Source organism: Zonotrichia leucophrys, chromosome 20 (assembly GCF_028769735.1).
Source record: "Zonotrichia leucophrys gambelii isolate GWCS_2022_RI chromosome 20, RI_Zleu_2.0, whole genome shotgun sequence".
NCBI classification, from domain to species: domain Eukaryota; kingdom Metazoa; phylum Chordata; class Aves; order Passeriformes; family Passerellidae; genus Zonotrichia; species Zonotrichia leucophrys.
In genome coordinates this window covers 7,362,220-7,378,258 of record NC_088189.1, presented here as the reverse complement: position 1 = coordinate 7,378,258, position 16,039 = coordinate 7,362,220, and the positions used below count along the sequence as shown (strand labels likewise).

At 49.9% G+C, this 16,039-nt stretch overlaps 1 protein-coding gene across 2 annotated transcripts; it reads right to left on the bottom strand.

The window, feature by feature from the left end:
- Positions 1 to 416: 416 nt before the first annotated feature.
- TM9SF4 (transmembrane 9 superfamily member 4) lies at positions 417 to 15,948 on the bottom strand. Of its 2 annotated transcripts, none has more exons than XM_064729981.1 (18): positions 15,859 to 15,948; positions 10,799 to 10,912; positions 9,234 to 9,333; positions 8,735 to 8,903; positions 8,516 to 8,645; positions 8,003 to 8,126; positions 7,079 to 7,197; positions 6,855 to 6,966; positions 6,373 to 6,443; positions 5,816 to 5,948; positions 5,257 to 5,338; positions 5,091 to 5,166; positions 4,682 to 4,765; positions 4,328 to 4,503; positions 3,959 to 4,022; positions 3,333 to 3,452; positions 2,745 to 2,834; positions 417 to 2,420 (listed from the first exon to the last, which is right to left on the bottom strand). In XM_064729981.1, the coding sequence occupies exons 1-18, from the start codon at positions 15,946 to 15,948 to the stop codon at positions 2,271 to 2,273; spliced, it is 2,004 nt and encodes a 667-aa protein (XP_064586051.1). In that variant the 3' UTR covers positions 417 to 2,270. The 2 variants fall into 2 exon arrangements, with proteins under 2 accessions (XP_064586051.1, XP_064586052.1); XM_064729982.1 differs by lacking the exon at positions 15,859 to 15,948 and adding an exon at positions 14,647 to 14,682.
- Positions 15,949 to 16,039: the final 91 nt, after the last annotated feature.

The following is a 16,039-nucleotide window of genomic DNA, read 5'->3' as shown; positions in this document are numbered from 1 at the left end:
CAATGGAGCTGGAAGCCAGCACTGAGGGCTCAACTTCTGCAGCAGCAGCACTCAAACTCCCTTGTGAGCTGTCCTGTCCCCTCTGCTGCTCTGAAGCCCTGCCCAGCAGTTCTGCCACTCTGCCCATCAGTGCCACACGCCAAACAACGTGTCCCACACCAGACACAAGGTGCTCAAGTGATCTTACCCAGCAGCAGCAGATCCAAATGCCTCAACTGGTGGCATAATCACAATATATGGCAGCATTCAGGGCATGCCACACTGGGAGAAATTTAGTTTACCAGGAGAAAAATATTACAAAGAAAGCCAGAGTATTCCAAGCTCTGCTTCTGGCTGAAGCCACACGTCACAGACAGGCCAAGTGTTACAAAAAGAAATTCTCCAGAAGTGGCTTAGGAGAACCCAAGAGAGCAGGATGACAGGACAATGGCAGATTTATTTACAATAGGACACAAAGAATACATACATTAATTAAAAATTACAAAGAATACAGAGAAAACACTTCAGGGAAGGGAGAGAAATCAATGCTGGCTGAGCCTCTCCACTGGGGCAGGGGCAGAAGAAAAAAAGAAAAGAAAAAATCAACAAAAATCTCAGAGAGGGACCTCAAATCAGAACTGACACAGGATTCCACAGCACAGTTGGCTCACACATCCCCTCCTCCTTTTTTCCATCCATGATTCCTGGCTGATTAGATTTGGGCATGACGGGCAGGGCCAATGGGAAGGGACACAGGCCCTTGCATGGACCTGGTGGAAACTTATGGCAATTGGGCTTTAAAAAGGCCCCAAAGCCCTCCCTGGGATCAAGGAGGGCTTTGGACAGCTTTGGGTTGGAATGATGTGACCTGTGGCAGCTGGTCATTGGAAGACCTTACTCCAAGAAGAAAAATTTTCATAGATCTCACTAGAAAAAACCTCTCCTCTGTAGTCCTGGCTGAATCCAGTGAGTCTGGGGATGGAGGGAGCCTTCACTGCAACGTGGAACCTTTTTACTGATAAACATCACTGAAGTGACCAAAACAAAAGAAAACAAACCACAACCCAACTTTAACCTCTTTTAAAAAGAGCTTCCCATGGTCTGATTCAGGCATCAAGCCATGGGAAAAGAAGAGCCCATGTCAGCTATCCAGGAGAGCTCTGTTTTTTGTGGAGAAGAACAAAATACAGCTATGGGGTGTACACTTTTCCTGTTCCCTGGAGGTAGAGAATTTCAGAGGAGGAGCAGAGAGCAGCAAGGGCAGTCAGAGCACAGGGCCAGTGAGGGAGCCCCACTCCCAGCCATGGGACAGCTCACAGGGCCACCTGCCTGTGCCAGCCCCCTCAGCATGGCCTGCACTGCCCTTGGGCAGCTCGGGCCCAACACTGCCTCAGGTCACTTGGCACTAACACCACGGCACCACAGCCATCCCTGCAGGCTCTTCAGGATCCCAGGGGCACTCCCAGGAAGGAGCCTGCCCTGATTCCTCACTCATCCAGAGCAGAGCTATGGACAGAACAATCTCTGGTAGTTACCTCAGGTATCCTTCCAGTCCTCTATTCAGCAAAACCACTTCCACCAGGACCTTCTGCAGGAGAGGCAATCCCACCCTCCCACATGGCCTGTGCTGTCCGAGGCTGGAGGGAGCAGCAGTGCTGAAGGTTGCTCAAGCTCTCTCAGGGTGAAATTGCACTTCCCAGGCTTGGAATGGCACCTCCAGCAAATTGTAAACGAGCCAAAGCCGGGACTTCGGCGATCGGAGCGCGCCGGGCTCCCGCTGGGTGAGCCTTGAGGCTCCGCTTGTTCTGCCATAGTCAAGCTCCCTCTTCTGTGCAGACACGAAGGCAGGAGAAAAACCCAGTCTGATACTTGTCTGAAGAGTCTCCCTGAATCCTAGAGCACCCCAGGGGCTGGAAGAAAACGTTTTCACAAGTGTTTCCACTGCTGTCTCAAATCCGTTCATCATCAACATAAAAAAAAGGATGGATTAGCAAAAAGGGGGTTTACTTATACAGAGGGACATTTCTCTGCTAAAAAACTCCCTCAAATATGGAACAGGATAATAAAGTTAAAATGTAAGGTATCTACAGACCCCTTTTCCCCGCAGAAGTAGCCCAGAATCCATGTACACTGTGCCAAAGTTACATTCCAAATCGAGGAGTTAATTATTTCTCTTGTGACTCTCCCACTGGATTTTTTGTTTCCTTAAAAAGAGCTGGGAGAAGATGTCCCTGTCCCTCCTGGGAGGACACGTGTTCAGAGGTGTCTGATTCCTGCTGGGGGCTCCAGCTTCAGTCGATTTTCACGGCGGCGTAGATCTTCCTCACGAACATGTAGGCTGCGTAGAAGCCAATGGTGCCCGTCAGGAGCCAGAAGGACAGGACCATGAGGGCAGTGTAGCCAAAGTACAGTAAGGAGGGGATGAACTCAACAATATCCAGCTGAAACAGAAGAGGATGAAAAAAGTCAGCGAAATAACACACACAGATGACAAACCAGCCAGTGCCCTCTGCAAGGAGAGCGCTGGCAAAGGGAGGAAAATTTTCATTTTTGTCCAGCTGAAGGGAGATCCCCTTTGAGGTGGGGTCAGGGAATGCAGCTCTGTGCAAGGCCTGGGGCACCTACACCCTCCTCTCCTGTGTGGAAGGGCTGTGAGCACTGCCTTGGATTGGCATGGGGAGACTGGCCCTCAGCAGGCCCACTGTTCCCTTTCCCAAATCCCACAGTCACCCCCAAACACGTGGCACTTCCACCCAGAGGAATACCTTGTTCACAAAGTAGAAGACAGCATAGATGAGCACATAGAAGGCAGATCCTCCAGACACCAGGAAGGTTCTCCACCACCAGCGGTAATCCTGACAGGACAAAGAGCCCCATTATCCCCCCAGGACTTTCTTCTCCCCAGGCACTGCCTCAGGGAAGCTGTGACAGGGAGAACACCACCCATCTTCAAAGGAAATCCACAGTTTGGGACTGGTGAACTTTTTCTGTCACAAATGTGTTTCCAAACAAGAGCTGTGATGCTGGCAGTCAGGCTCAAAGCACCTGCTGCCCAAGGACATGGCTCACCTTTGGTCCTGCATTTTGTTTTGTATGTGGGTGGAACAGAACAGCTTGGGAACAGCTCAAAACATCCTGTGCCCAGCAAAATTCCTGGTATGGAACCACAGTTCCCAGCCTAACAGATAACCAAGGAGCTTTCATTCCCTTTAGAGTGAAGGGACATTGGGGACAATCACACCTGTGAAGCTGGGCCACACTGATCTTTGCTGAGCAGCAGCAATAATGTGATCTGTGCTTTTCCAGGAGCAGAGCACCCTCTGCTACCCAAATTACAAACAGGGAAATCTCACCTCAGCACAGAGCTGGAAATACACCATGACAATGCTGATCTGGGAGCAGGATACCACCAGAATGATAAACACCAGGAAGAGGAAGCCAAAAAGGTAATAGAACTGGTTCTCCCAGATTGCCTGAAATAAACACACAGCAGGAATTGATTTCCATGTTACTGTCATCAATCACTGAACATGGGACTCACTCCTGGCAGCCAGCCAGGGGAAAATGAGGAGCCCCCTCAGCCTCACCTAGATGAAACCACAGATCTAATGCATTTCACAATGTCACTTCAGAGTAAAAGGTGCACAAGGACCTCTGAGATAGCTTGTTCATTCCCCCACATCTCCCAAGCAAATTCTTCCCCATCCATACAAGGTGAAAAATGGGTAGCAGCAGAACAGTGACTGTCTCAAGACCAGGACTCCTCCTTGATGTAATGTTACAGTAAATTTTGTCTTTACCACAAAATCACCAGGAGAGTCCCATAGCTCTCCCTGGAAACTACTGAATGGCTTGGAAGAGAACAGCTACCCCTTCAGAGAACAGGAATAGGAGACTGATCCAGTGGAAGGCTCCTCCCTTTCAAAAGCTTTGGCATGAAAAGAATCCCATTGAGGAGGAAAGTGGGTTAAATGCTTACACTGAAAATGAAGAACAGCTCAATGAACATGGCTCCAAAAGGCAGAATACCAGCCATGAGGATCCTACAGAGCAGAAACAAAAACTATAAGCAGCACAATATAACTGGACATTAAAAATTCCTTGTAAACACACAGAACACTCCAAGCAAAGGCTCTACATTTCCAGATTACTAAATTTCACAGGCAATGGCACAGCTGCTCCCACTGCTAAGTACCCCTCATACCACATCCAAATTATCAATGTCGTCTCAAGGAGCCCAATCTGCCATCTGTCCATGTCCAGAGAGCAGCAGGTGACACTCAGCAACCCAAGGGGACCAAGGGGAGGGGATTTAACTCACCATATTTCCCAGACACTGATCACTCACCCCACAAATTTGTTCATATACCACCTCTGCTCCGGGATCTGCCTGGGAATCTGATTTGTCCGTACAGGATTGTCATAGGGCTGCTTGCGAAATCCAAAGTAGTAACCCAGGTAGACCAAGGGCAAGGAGATCCCAAACCACATGCACAGCAAGGCCACCATGGTAGGGAAAGGCACCTGGAATCACACCAAGAGCCACAGAAGTGAGGCTGACAGCTCTCCTGCCCTGGGGACGGACGTCATTGGCCAAGCCAACTTGTCACCCACTTGGAAAGGTCTGGGAAGCCAAGTGGGTCCCTGTCAGCCCAGTGACCCTGTCCCACCCAGCAGGCCCCAGGCTGAGGGTGGCACCTACCGCACCAGAGGAGTGTTTCCCCCAGATGAAGCAGTTGAGGACAAAGCAGATGCCAAAGACAACGCCCGGGTACAGCGTCGCTGTCTGCAAGAGGAACCACAGCATAAGAGAAAGCACCTGATTCCTCAGCCAGATGTTCCTATGGAATGAGTCCATGCCTGATACAAGGCACATGTGGAGAAGTGTCCCTTTTGTTACAGGACAAGAACACAGAGCTGGGCTGTGGGGAGGATCTTGGACAATTCTCTTTGCTCTGGTGGTGCCTTTTCTGTACAGCTACAAGGGCTCAACCCACAGCAAATGTGCAGCACAGCCAGACTGTGTCCAGCTACCACAAACATGTGGAGCTTATCCACAGATTTTGCCATCAGCAAACCAGGATAAACAGCACAGAACATCCAAGACTCACACAAAAGGCTCCCTTCTTCCATCGATGGCCTTTCAGAGTCCGGTATAAGCGGCCAGCAAAGAATCCACCAAAAACCCTGCACAGAAACAAGCCAAATCAATGCAAATGAGCTGCTGCAGCTGGGGGGAGGCAGGACAGCACAGGGGGAAGCTGTGGAGGCACCTACCCCATGAACATGAAGAGGAAGCAGGCAGTTGTCATCAGCGCGCCCCGGCTCGAAGGCGACAGCATCCCCAGCATAGCAACAACTGCAGAGGGAAACAGGACAAGGAACAGCAGCTCTGAGGGACATGTGCTGCAGCAGCTCAAGGACAGGGGCCTGTCCCATGTGCAGCCCACAGCTGCCTGCAGTCCCTGCACAGCCTGATCTCCTTCACAGCATAATGTATCCAGAGCCTCCTGCACCGGCCAGAGAGGAAGGCACAGCTTTGATTTCAGCTTCCCCAGGGATGGGAGCAGGTGCAGCTCAGCAGGCAAGGCACACCTGTCCAGAAGTCCCCCAGCCCACTATCAGCCAGGGCTAACAGCTTGGCAAAGGAAATAAAATCACACAAAGTTGCCTTCAGCTGGGCAATGTCATCCAGCAGTTCAGTATCTGCCCAGGCTGATGGCAACAGGAAGCAGCTTCATGGGCCTCATTCCAGCTAAAGTGAGCACAGGGTGAAATCAAACATCCTCGAGCATCATTCGTGCTACAGCCACCCTGTGCAACGTGTGCCACTTACAGATGACAATCAGGATCATACAGAAGAGCTGAATTCCAGAACCCAGGAGAGAGCTGAGGATCATAGGATACTGTGGAGGCCTGAAGACATCTCCATGCACAAGTTTCCAACCAGATTCCTCCATAGTATCTTCCTATAGCAACAACAGAAAAAGGAGGTTATTTAGATGTGATACACTAGTGGAAATTAAGGTCCTACTACAGGCAGCCTAAGAGGTTAACTTTCCTGGATCCAGTTTTTCTATTAATTTTACCACTCTAGCCAAGAAACTTCTTTCCTCTTGGGCTAAAAACAGTTGAGAACTGAATTGTCAGTGCCACACATTTGCAGAGCTTTTACATTTACATTTGCAGTCACTCCTTAGGTCTGAAGACATCCTAACTAATATGTGATTGCTCAGGCAGAAAAAGGTGTGTGACAGCACAACACAACTGCCCATCCAATGGCCAGGGCTCAAAGGAAAACAGGGGCAAGGGAAGAGACAATACAGCCAGGTCTGCACACTGGATCCCAGCTTCCCCCTCCCTCTAATCCCAGCCCAAGGAACAAACACATACAATGTCATCCTCTTTGTTGTAGTTGGCAATGTCCTTCCGCAGCGTCCGGATGATGATCATGCTGAGAATCCCTGAAAACAAGCACAGAGTTCAGCTCAGAGGCTCCCACAGGGCTGTGCTGCTCTCATGCTGTGCAACTACATGGCTCCCACCAACACTCTGTTCTGGCTGAGAGAGGAGGTCTTGAGTCATCAGCAAAGACAGAATCAAAACCCTAAGGAGCAGGGAAGGCAGTATTCCAGCAGAAATGGGGCATTGTGGCTTTCTTGTGGGTTTTTTTGCTCCGTCAATGACCCCAGTGTGAGAAAGGCTGGTAACTGCCTGACCCCACCGGACACTGTTTGAACTGGGAGGATTTAAATTGGTTCCTGCTACTTCTGACCAGGTTCAGATGTGGCCACATGCTCCTTGAGCCACCTGCAGCTAAGGCTTAAACAATGCAGTTAATGGTAAAGCCTTCCTCTCCACACACATCCACTCACCTGAAAGGAAAAAGACAACCACAACGGAGTTAATGATAGAGAACCAGTGGATCTGCACGTCACTCATGGTCAGGTACGTGTCCCAGCGGGAAGCCCACTTAATGTCACTTTCCTGAAACAACAGGAGAGTTCTTCTCACACCAGCACATCCCCAATGTCTTTCACGACTCCAGTGACAGACACTTGGAGCATCACTGCCAGCCAGCTCCCCAGTAGTGCCTCACCTCCCAGTGCACAGAGTAGGTGAAGAGTAACTGGTTCTCTTTAGTGGGATCTATTTCCTGAGGGGCAGAGCCCGTGGCTTCGGGCAGGGTGCACATGCTCTTCTCATCAGCCTTCAAGTCTGTAGGGGAAAGCAGAGCACACAGTGAGCCCTCCCCTCAGGCACCACCTCTCCCACTGAGCATCACCCTGAGGGCATTGGGTTGCAGTAATTCCAGGTGGGGAAGCACTTGCTCCTTGCTCACCTGCTCTGCAGTTTGTAAAACTACTCTCCTGACCAGCAGTGGAGCACCATTAACAAGCTTTCAGGAAAGCTATGCACAGGGCTCTCCTTAACTGGAAGGATAAAAGCCAGAGGTTCTGAAGCCAAGGATCTAGACCATGAACAAATCCTCTATTCCACACGATATGGTGAGAAACAAGATCTCTGCAGCAGTGCCTGCCCTGCCAGAGGGAGCTGTGTGGGGTGATCCACACCATCAGCAACTGCCCTTCTAGACACCCTTTTCCACTGGGCTCACTGAGGTAGGAGTTCTTTCCCCTAAGCATTATTTTTAAATTTCAATTCCCCAGAACAGTTCCAAACATCCTCTGTGTCCCTGAACCAGCACAGAGTGTCCCAGTCAGGGAGATCTGTGCCACAGCAAGAGCCAGAATGCCAGACATGCCTCATACCAGATGACACAGTGCAAAAAAATCCAACCCCAAAACCTCAAATTCAGATCTTTTTACAGGAATTGATTTTCCATGGACTGCAGTTCATGGATACGTCTCTATTGTTGGTACTTCCTTAATAACAAAGTGGTTTATTATTCTTGTAATTTAGACTCATTTCTGTGCCCTGTGAAGCAACAATTGGCACTCTGATACATTTTGTCCATACAGGAGATTGTTCCCCCTTGCTCCCCTCCTCAAGGGTCTCTTACCTTCCAGTTTAATGCTTTGGGGAATCACCTCAAAGCGCACCACCCTGTAGGTGTGCTCCTGGCTCTCTTCCACATCCTCTCTGTGGTAGTAAAGGATGAAGGAGAGGTGGTTGTGCAGGTAGAACTGAAACAGTGACATAAAATAAAACATCAGCAGCCTGTGGGAGGAAGAAGCAAAGCTGAGAAGTAACAACTGCAGAAAACAGCTTCAGTGAGGGAAAACTAAAGACTTCAACATCAGAGATCAGCCAGTCTTGAGGGCACAGTGCTTGGCTCTGCTGAGGGAAAGCCACTGCATGAGCCTGTCCAAAGTTACACAGTGAATAAAAGCAAGGACTCCTGCCTTTCCCACCTTCCCACCCACCCTCTTCACCCACAAGAGACCCTTCTCTCATATTTCCACTATTAATAAAACCTTTTGGTTGTGCTCCCAATTCTGATACTCTCTGGCAGACCTCTGACAGACATCCAGATCTCCTCCAGGCACCCTCACACAGCACCTCAGTTCCCTACCTTGTTACCATCCATAAAGCCAAGCCTGTATCCATGCTCAAACTGCACATCCTTCTCCTTCTTCTTCTCCTCTTCCTCACGATTGGAATAAAACTCCAGCCGTGTTGCCACAGGGAGGTTATCAGCAATGCTGAAAAGATCAAATTTGAACAGATTTCAGAACAAATTTGTCCACAGCACCAAATCTCCCTGACACAAATCCATGCCTCAGTGACTCACAGGTGGACATAGTAATCCTCCCTGATGCGCTCGGCAATGAGCTTGCTCTGCTCCACTGTCAGAGTCACTGGCTTGTTGGGAAAGTTGCACAGAACTTCACATTTCTTCTCCACATTCATGGAAACCTGGAAAGGCGTATTTACAATTCGGTCCCCTCGAAGAACCTCACCTAGAAAACAGGAAAACACAGGCAGGGTTGGAGACTGACAGGCTTCCTGCTGCTGATCCTGCTGCAGGGACCACAGGAAGCTCCTGTGCTAGCCCAGGTGCAGGATAAGATTGCAAGTTAGTACAGCTGCTTTGTTGGAAGTATCAAGCCCTGCTTATGGATCAAGTTACAGCTCTCCATCAGGAGAGGCATTTCCAGTGTCCAGCACATGGACACTGCTGTTTGCAGACAGCCAGCACGCAGTGAATCAGGGGAAGCAGCTTCTCTCAGCTCAGCAGAAGGGACACTTGCAATTGCTTTCACCCCCCACACTGTCTGACAGGTACACACCGAGGTTCTCAGCCTTGTAGGTGATCTTGCTGGGCTGGCAGAAGGGCAGTGAGTAGTACTCATAGGGCAGCTGGGTCCGGGAGCTCGTCAGCTTCACAGCCTGCAGGAGGAATGGAAGGATTATCCCCAGGAAAAAACTCCAGATCATTTCCTCTCCTCTCAGCATCATCCAGAAGCTGATGCTTACTTCAAAACACCTTCCATAAAGCTCACTTCCAGAAGATACTACTACTACTATTAAAAATAGTAACAAAGACAGATGTTCCTGAGAGACTTCCAGTAGCAATTCATTCACAGAGAAACACTCAAAGAACAAAACATGGTGGTTTCACAAATTTATGTCTCAGTGGAATCCTAAGAAACAACAAAGAGCTCAAAAGAGATTCAAGAATCCCATTTCATACAAGATTTCCTCAAACAAAAATTCACATCCCACTGGACCTAGAGGTCTGGCCTCCAGTGCTATAGAGAGTTCAGCAATTTTAATCTCTGCAAGGAAAGCCAGAGAGCCATCAATCTGGGAAGACAAGGTGACCAACCACAAACATTCCTGGAGAGTTTCCACAAATCACAGGGTACAAGGGAAGTGCAGAGACATACTACAACAGCCAAGACCACAGTTGCTCTGAAAAACAGAAGTGTTTTGTAATACAGCCAAGCTTGTTTATTGGAAAAGTGCTGGCAAACACACTGACTTGCCTAAGCACTTGAGGAAGCATTTAGCTCCTGAAATCCCTTTGAGAACAGCTATTCCAAAACCCTCTTCTTCTGGGAAGCTTACTGTAGCCACAGGCAAGTCTCATTTGCTTAAAAATAGCCTATGTCTGGCAGTCTGTGGCCAAAGAGAAAACTGTGCTGTGCTTCACGTGAGAGCAGCCAACCTCAGCAGCCCCAAGGGTGCTGGATTTGCTGAGACAGAGGCCACAGCTTTAGAAAAATAAATGAAATGGGCTATAAATCACTGATCTCTGAAAGCAAAGCCTGGCTTCCTTATGGATAGATGCAGCAGCGCTGTTATTGAGTACCAGCAACACTGCACAGGAACAGCTCTCAGCAAGGCTGGGCTGAAAGATCTGCAAGGCTCAAGGACAAACACCTCCACCTGGGAAGAGCTTCTCATGAATTTCCCTGAAAGCACAACATGAGCAAACTGGGTATTGAGAAGGTCAGATTCAGACCTTATTCCACCATTCACCTTCCACCCAAAGGCACAATCTGCATAAGCACTTTTAGAGTCAGTATAATGCTGGAGAAATTAAATTCACTTCAAAGAAACAGTGAGAAAGGGACCCTTTTCCCAAACAGAGCAACATCTTGAGGACTTTGAAGGAATTTGATAGAAGGAATCTTGAAGGAATTTGGTAGAAGAGATCAGGGGCAAGAAGGAATTGTGTTGGGACCTGAGCTTTGTGAACAGAGGACATATCTGAACACAAAATTTGAGCAACAGGATCCCCAAATTTAACTTTGCAGCCCATCTTAGCTGCTATGGCATAAAAAAGAAAAAACCCAAAAGACAAAAACCCCCCAAACCAAACAGACTCACAGCACTGAGTGTGTCCTACCTTTATCTCTACGGGGTCATTGCGGTGGAAGTTGATGGGAGCCACCCCGGGTACGTAGAACGAGTCTGTGCTGTGTAACAACACCAGCAGGCCCAGCACACATCTCAGCCTTTCCTGCAAAAAGGACAGGGAACAGTCAAATACAACAGAAACAGCATTAGAGATGGGCAACAACACTGGAAATGTTCATCCCAGACATTAGGTGATTAAACAGAAATTAAATTCACAAAAGCTGTTCTTAGCTTTGGTTTGTGACCCTCATCACGTCACTTTCCACTCAGCGTGTCTCTGCCTCTTCATCTGCAATTAGGAAAACCTTGGCTTTGCTCAACCATAAGAAAAATGCCATTTTTATCTGCACCATGGGGCATCGAGCAGGCCATCACTTCACTTTTCTGCTCATCCCCTGTGCTAGAAAACTCCATGGATTAGTGGAGAAGAGGGCTGTAGCCCTGGCTCTGGATGGGTGTCAGCTCTGCACAGCAGCAGCTGCCCTGGAGCTGAGTACAGATGGCTGCCCACAGGCCACTACCTGCAGAGGAGCAGTCACTGTGGAGTGACACCAGTACCTGCACCAAAGGGACAGGCACATCACCACTCTGCTTTCCTCACAGGCCACAGCTCAGTAATATGGCACATCACTTTTTCAGCTCTTTTTTAGGGAGCAGGGTGACAAGTCAGGCTGGAAAGTTCAATCAACTCTACAGGGGATCCAGGAGAACTCAGATCCTACCACAGCCACAGCAAACCCTTTATTTGACACACCTTGCTGCCTCCTCAGCCCCTCCCATTACCTCAGGTAACCCAGCTGAGCATGGGCAGGAAGGCTGTGAAATGAAAATCGAGCTTTAAAGAGTATTAGGCAGCAGCAGCTTGCCTGGATTAGGACATCAGCTCTGCTATAATCTCACAGCACTACTGGCTTCAGGCCCTTCTCCTGAACTCCCTGTGGGTATGGCACCACTGGAAAACCACACAAAACCTGGTTTGGTTTGGGATAACTCTTGAGCTAATGCTGCAAATGTAAGAAACCAAATCCCCACTGTCCTTGTGTGTCCTCAGCACTGTCAGTCTGTCTGACAGCACCAGAGGGAACACTCCACAGGCCAGGTGTGACAAACAGCAGCTCTGTCATGGGGCTCCTTCCTCAGGTAGGATGAAAAAATAAAACAAAAAAAAACCCTGTGCTTATCATCCCCACACCCCTTCTTCTTCATCACCTTCCTCCTGTCTCATTCTAAGGCAAGGAAAGTACCTGGGCCCAGACACCTGTAAGGGCAAACCAGAGCATCCAGAATTAGTGAAATTGAGCAGGATTTTAAAAAAAAGGCAAAGTGCCAGGGGGTTGAAAGTCTAAAATGTATTTAAGATGCAAATGCTAGGCACCTACAGAAAATATGAATACTGAACCATCAGATACATGTAGCCTTCCAGTACCTGGAGGGAGCCTACCAGAAAAATTGAGAGACTATTTACAAACCATGGAGTACAGGACAAGGGGGAACAGCTTTAAACTGACAGAGTAGGGTTAGATTGTATATTAGAAGGAAATTCTTCCTTGTGAGGGTGGTGAGGCCCTGGCACAGGCTGCCCAGAGAAGCTGTGGCTGCCCCATCCCTGGAATTGCTCAAGACCAGGCTGGATGGAGTTTGGAGCAGCCTGGGATAGTGGAAGGTTTCCCTATCCATAGAACAAAATGAGTTTTAAGGACCCTGCCAGCCCAAAGCACGCTGTGATTCTGTGATCTTTTTTGCCTACAAAGGGGATTTTCAGATCTATTCTAAGCACAGCCAAATACACTTGGAGCAGGCATAAAGCCCCAGCTTGGAAACACTCTTGTTAAAACTGCCTGACATTCAATACTGATCTGCCTTCAGGCAACATGGGGATTATTCTCTGTGCTTCACTAAATTTTGCCTTTCCAATCTTTAAAGGGAGTGCTCAGTGGCTCTCCACAGAGCAGGAAAATGTCTCCTGCACAGGGGAAGCAGTGGAAGGAATCTGCACTCTTGTCCCACACTGCACTCCAGCAACCTGCAGCCCTTATCTCATTTGTCACTGAAGTGACAGACCTACACAGTGTTACTCCAAAACCAGAACCACACCACTGCCACCCCTGCCCCAGCAGGCTGGGAGGTGAAAAGACCAGGACAGAACTTTGGCAGCCACTCAGGAGACACATGAGCATGCAGGAGATGAAATTTTTGATGACAATTTTGGCAGAAATCAGGCTGTCTTTGCATACAGATGATGATGACTCAGGCAGCAACAGGAAAGACAAGAGGATGACTCTAAAGCCTTGCCAGGAAAGAACAGTTGGTAGCAAGAAAGGGGAAAGCTGCTATGCAACAGGTGGGGAAAGCTTTGGGAGTGAAATATGAAGGAAATGCCCAGTGCAGGCTCCTGAGCTGGCAGAGCACAGGGAAGCTGAAGCCAGGGCCCTTACTCATCAGGACCTTTGTGCTTGTGCTGACAAATGTGCCTCATCTTCTCCAAACAAAGGCAGCAGCTTAGAAATGTCAACATGGACACCCCCCAAAGGATCTGTGTGACTCATGGGCCTGGCCAGGTGATTGTATCACACGGGGGATTCCTGCAAGCTGAGTTCTCCCCTGTGCCAGGTCAGAACTTCCAGCAGGGAGCTCTGCTTTGGTTCAGTCACAGAGCCCTGGCAAGGCCCAGACTTGGAGCAAACAGGACACACAGCTTCACAGCCTTTTCCATTTACATTTCAAAAACATGCAAAAAAAAACCCCTCCAATGACAGTCTTGCATCTGAAGTGCCAGGAAATCATTTAATGGTGCAACAAGTAGCACAACAAATATGCACAACCCCAGACTGAGAAAAACCCAGCTGCAAGTAGGCAAAAATAGTTCAGATTGCCAAAGCCTGATTATTTTCCCATAGGCAGACATGCAGGGACACCCTGTCTTAGGAGAATATGATCTAAATAAAAGAAGTAACTGTAGTAGCACAATCACCATTCCTGTCCCTCAGATCAAAAGTTCACACACAAATTCTATCCAAAAAGGCCCTTCTGAATAATTATCACCAGCCTTGGGGTTTGCAGACAACTCCTGGTTTATCCCATCCAGAAAGACTAAAAACAGCATTGCCACTTTCTGTGAATTCACAGAAAGCTCACAAACCACAGTGCCAAAACAGAGGATTTTTCTCTAAACCCCAGTCTGACCCAGCATGAAGAGGCCCTAAAATATCCAGTTATTACCACACTTGTCCCTCCCTAGGACTTGTGGTCCCTCCAGCTCCCACTGCCAGAGTCTGACATTTATTTAAGGGAAAGGGGAAACAGCAGCTGCTCCCTGGGGCACTCTGCAACAGCTCCAGCTGCTCCAGAGGGTCCATGGCCTGCCCATGTGCACCCAGGACATCCCTGCCCAGGTTACTGCCAACAACTTGAAGAAACCCTCAAGCAACAGCAAATTCAAACATCAGAAATGAGCCAGTGCTGTACCAGGGCTGGTTTAGGTCTTAGGAGTTTCACAATCCATACAGGAACTGAAGAACAGAACACAGGATTTGTTCAAAGACATGAAAAGGAAGGAGGAAGTGACAGTGATGGATATCATGAATTGTCCCATCTCTTTTAGGCAGAGAAAGGCAGGAGGGACATCAAAGAGCCATAATCAAGAGTTGTTAATTTACAAAGACAGCTTTGAAGAAAAACAGGGAAAACGACCTGTGCAGAGCCATTTGTCCAAATGGATTCACACAGCTCTCCCATTCCATTCCACTTACTGAAACTTTTTTTAAATGGTCACAGAAAGGGAGAAAAGCCACAACTCGCTACTCTGTGGGAGCAAAAAAACCCAACAAGCTCCCTCACCTTGCAGAATGTAACCTTCATTCTGCCCTCAGGCACCTTAGCAGGACAGAACGGTGCTAATGGCACCCTGACCCTCATCCCCTTTTCCATGGGCTGCCTCCTTGGATGATCCTGACACCTGTTTGGATAAGCACATCTTTATTACATCCCTGCCCTGCACTGGAGGAGCCACGAGAGCCCTTCAGAAGGAGACAAGTGCTGCATTCACATTGACTTCAGAGCTCCTTTGACACCAGGAGAGCTGCTGGCAGCCTCCTCTGCCCTTCACACAACAGAGAGCCACGAGGAAATTCCCAGTAGGACCATGCCCAGCCCTCAGAGCCAGCTGAGCACTCCCTCCCCAGTGCCTGGGGGAAAGCCAGCAGGGTATGAAGATGCTGAAAGCAAATTAAAGGAAAACCTTGGCTCTCCCAGTCTCTCCATGAGTCACCTCACAGCCCAGCCAGCAGCGACCTTTGTATCAGCACACATCCTTCATCAACACCGCTATTCCTGCAATGCCCTGCCACTAAAATACCCTCTATGAAAGCAAGCAGGAAATCCGTTTGACTTCTACAAGACTTCAAGGCAGATAACAAATGTCTCAGCAGCTCGTTTTCTGCTCTGCGAGGTGGCACTGATACCCACCAGGAACACCTTCAGTTCTCTGAGAATTCAAGGAATAATTCAATAGTAATAACAGGGATGCTGAGACGCGGGAAACGAAGCAGCTGCTCAAACCCGGGCCCGACAACCACCACCAAACATTTGTGAAACCACACAGAGCAAACAGAGCAACCGGCTCGGTGCTTGGCACCAGCCCCGGCCCAGGCTGGCAGCTCGGAAGGGAGGGCTGAGGATGTGCCGGTGCTCCCTGCAACCCGCCCGGCCCCTCCTGCCCCGACACCGCCGCGAACCGCACAAGGGAGCCAACTTTGCTGCTGAGGGAGCGCAGGGCAGGCGGGACTGGAGCCCGCCGGGCTGCCCTGGGCACCGAGCGGCGGCCCGAGCCCTGCCCTCCACAGGTGACACCGCCGGGAGACGCGGGGCAGCTACAAGGCCCCGGCCGGGACCGGGGAGCCTCCTCCGCCCAGGGGCCGGGCCCGCATCCCTCCCAGCGCGGTGCGGATCCGGCCGCAGCCCCCGAGGCGAGCTCCGCACCGGGAGCGGGGCCGGGCCGGGCCCGGCAGAGCGGGCGGGACGCGGGGCCGGGCCGGGCCCCGCCGCACTCACCATCGCCGCCGACGCCGCCATCTTGGATCCACGTGTCGGCGCTGCCGTCACCGGAAGCGGCGCGCGGTTGGCTGCGGGGCCGATCGCCATGGCGACCGCGGCGGCCGGGCAGGACCGCGCCCGGCGGCCGCGCTCCGCGATACCGGGACCAGGCCCAGCGCAGCCCCGGATCGGCACAGCC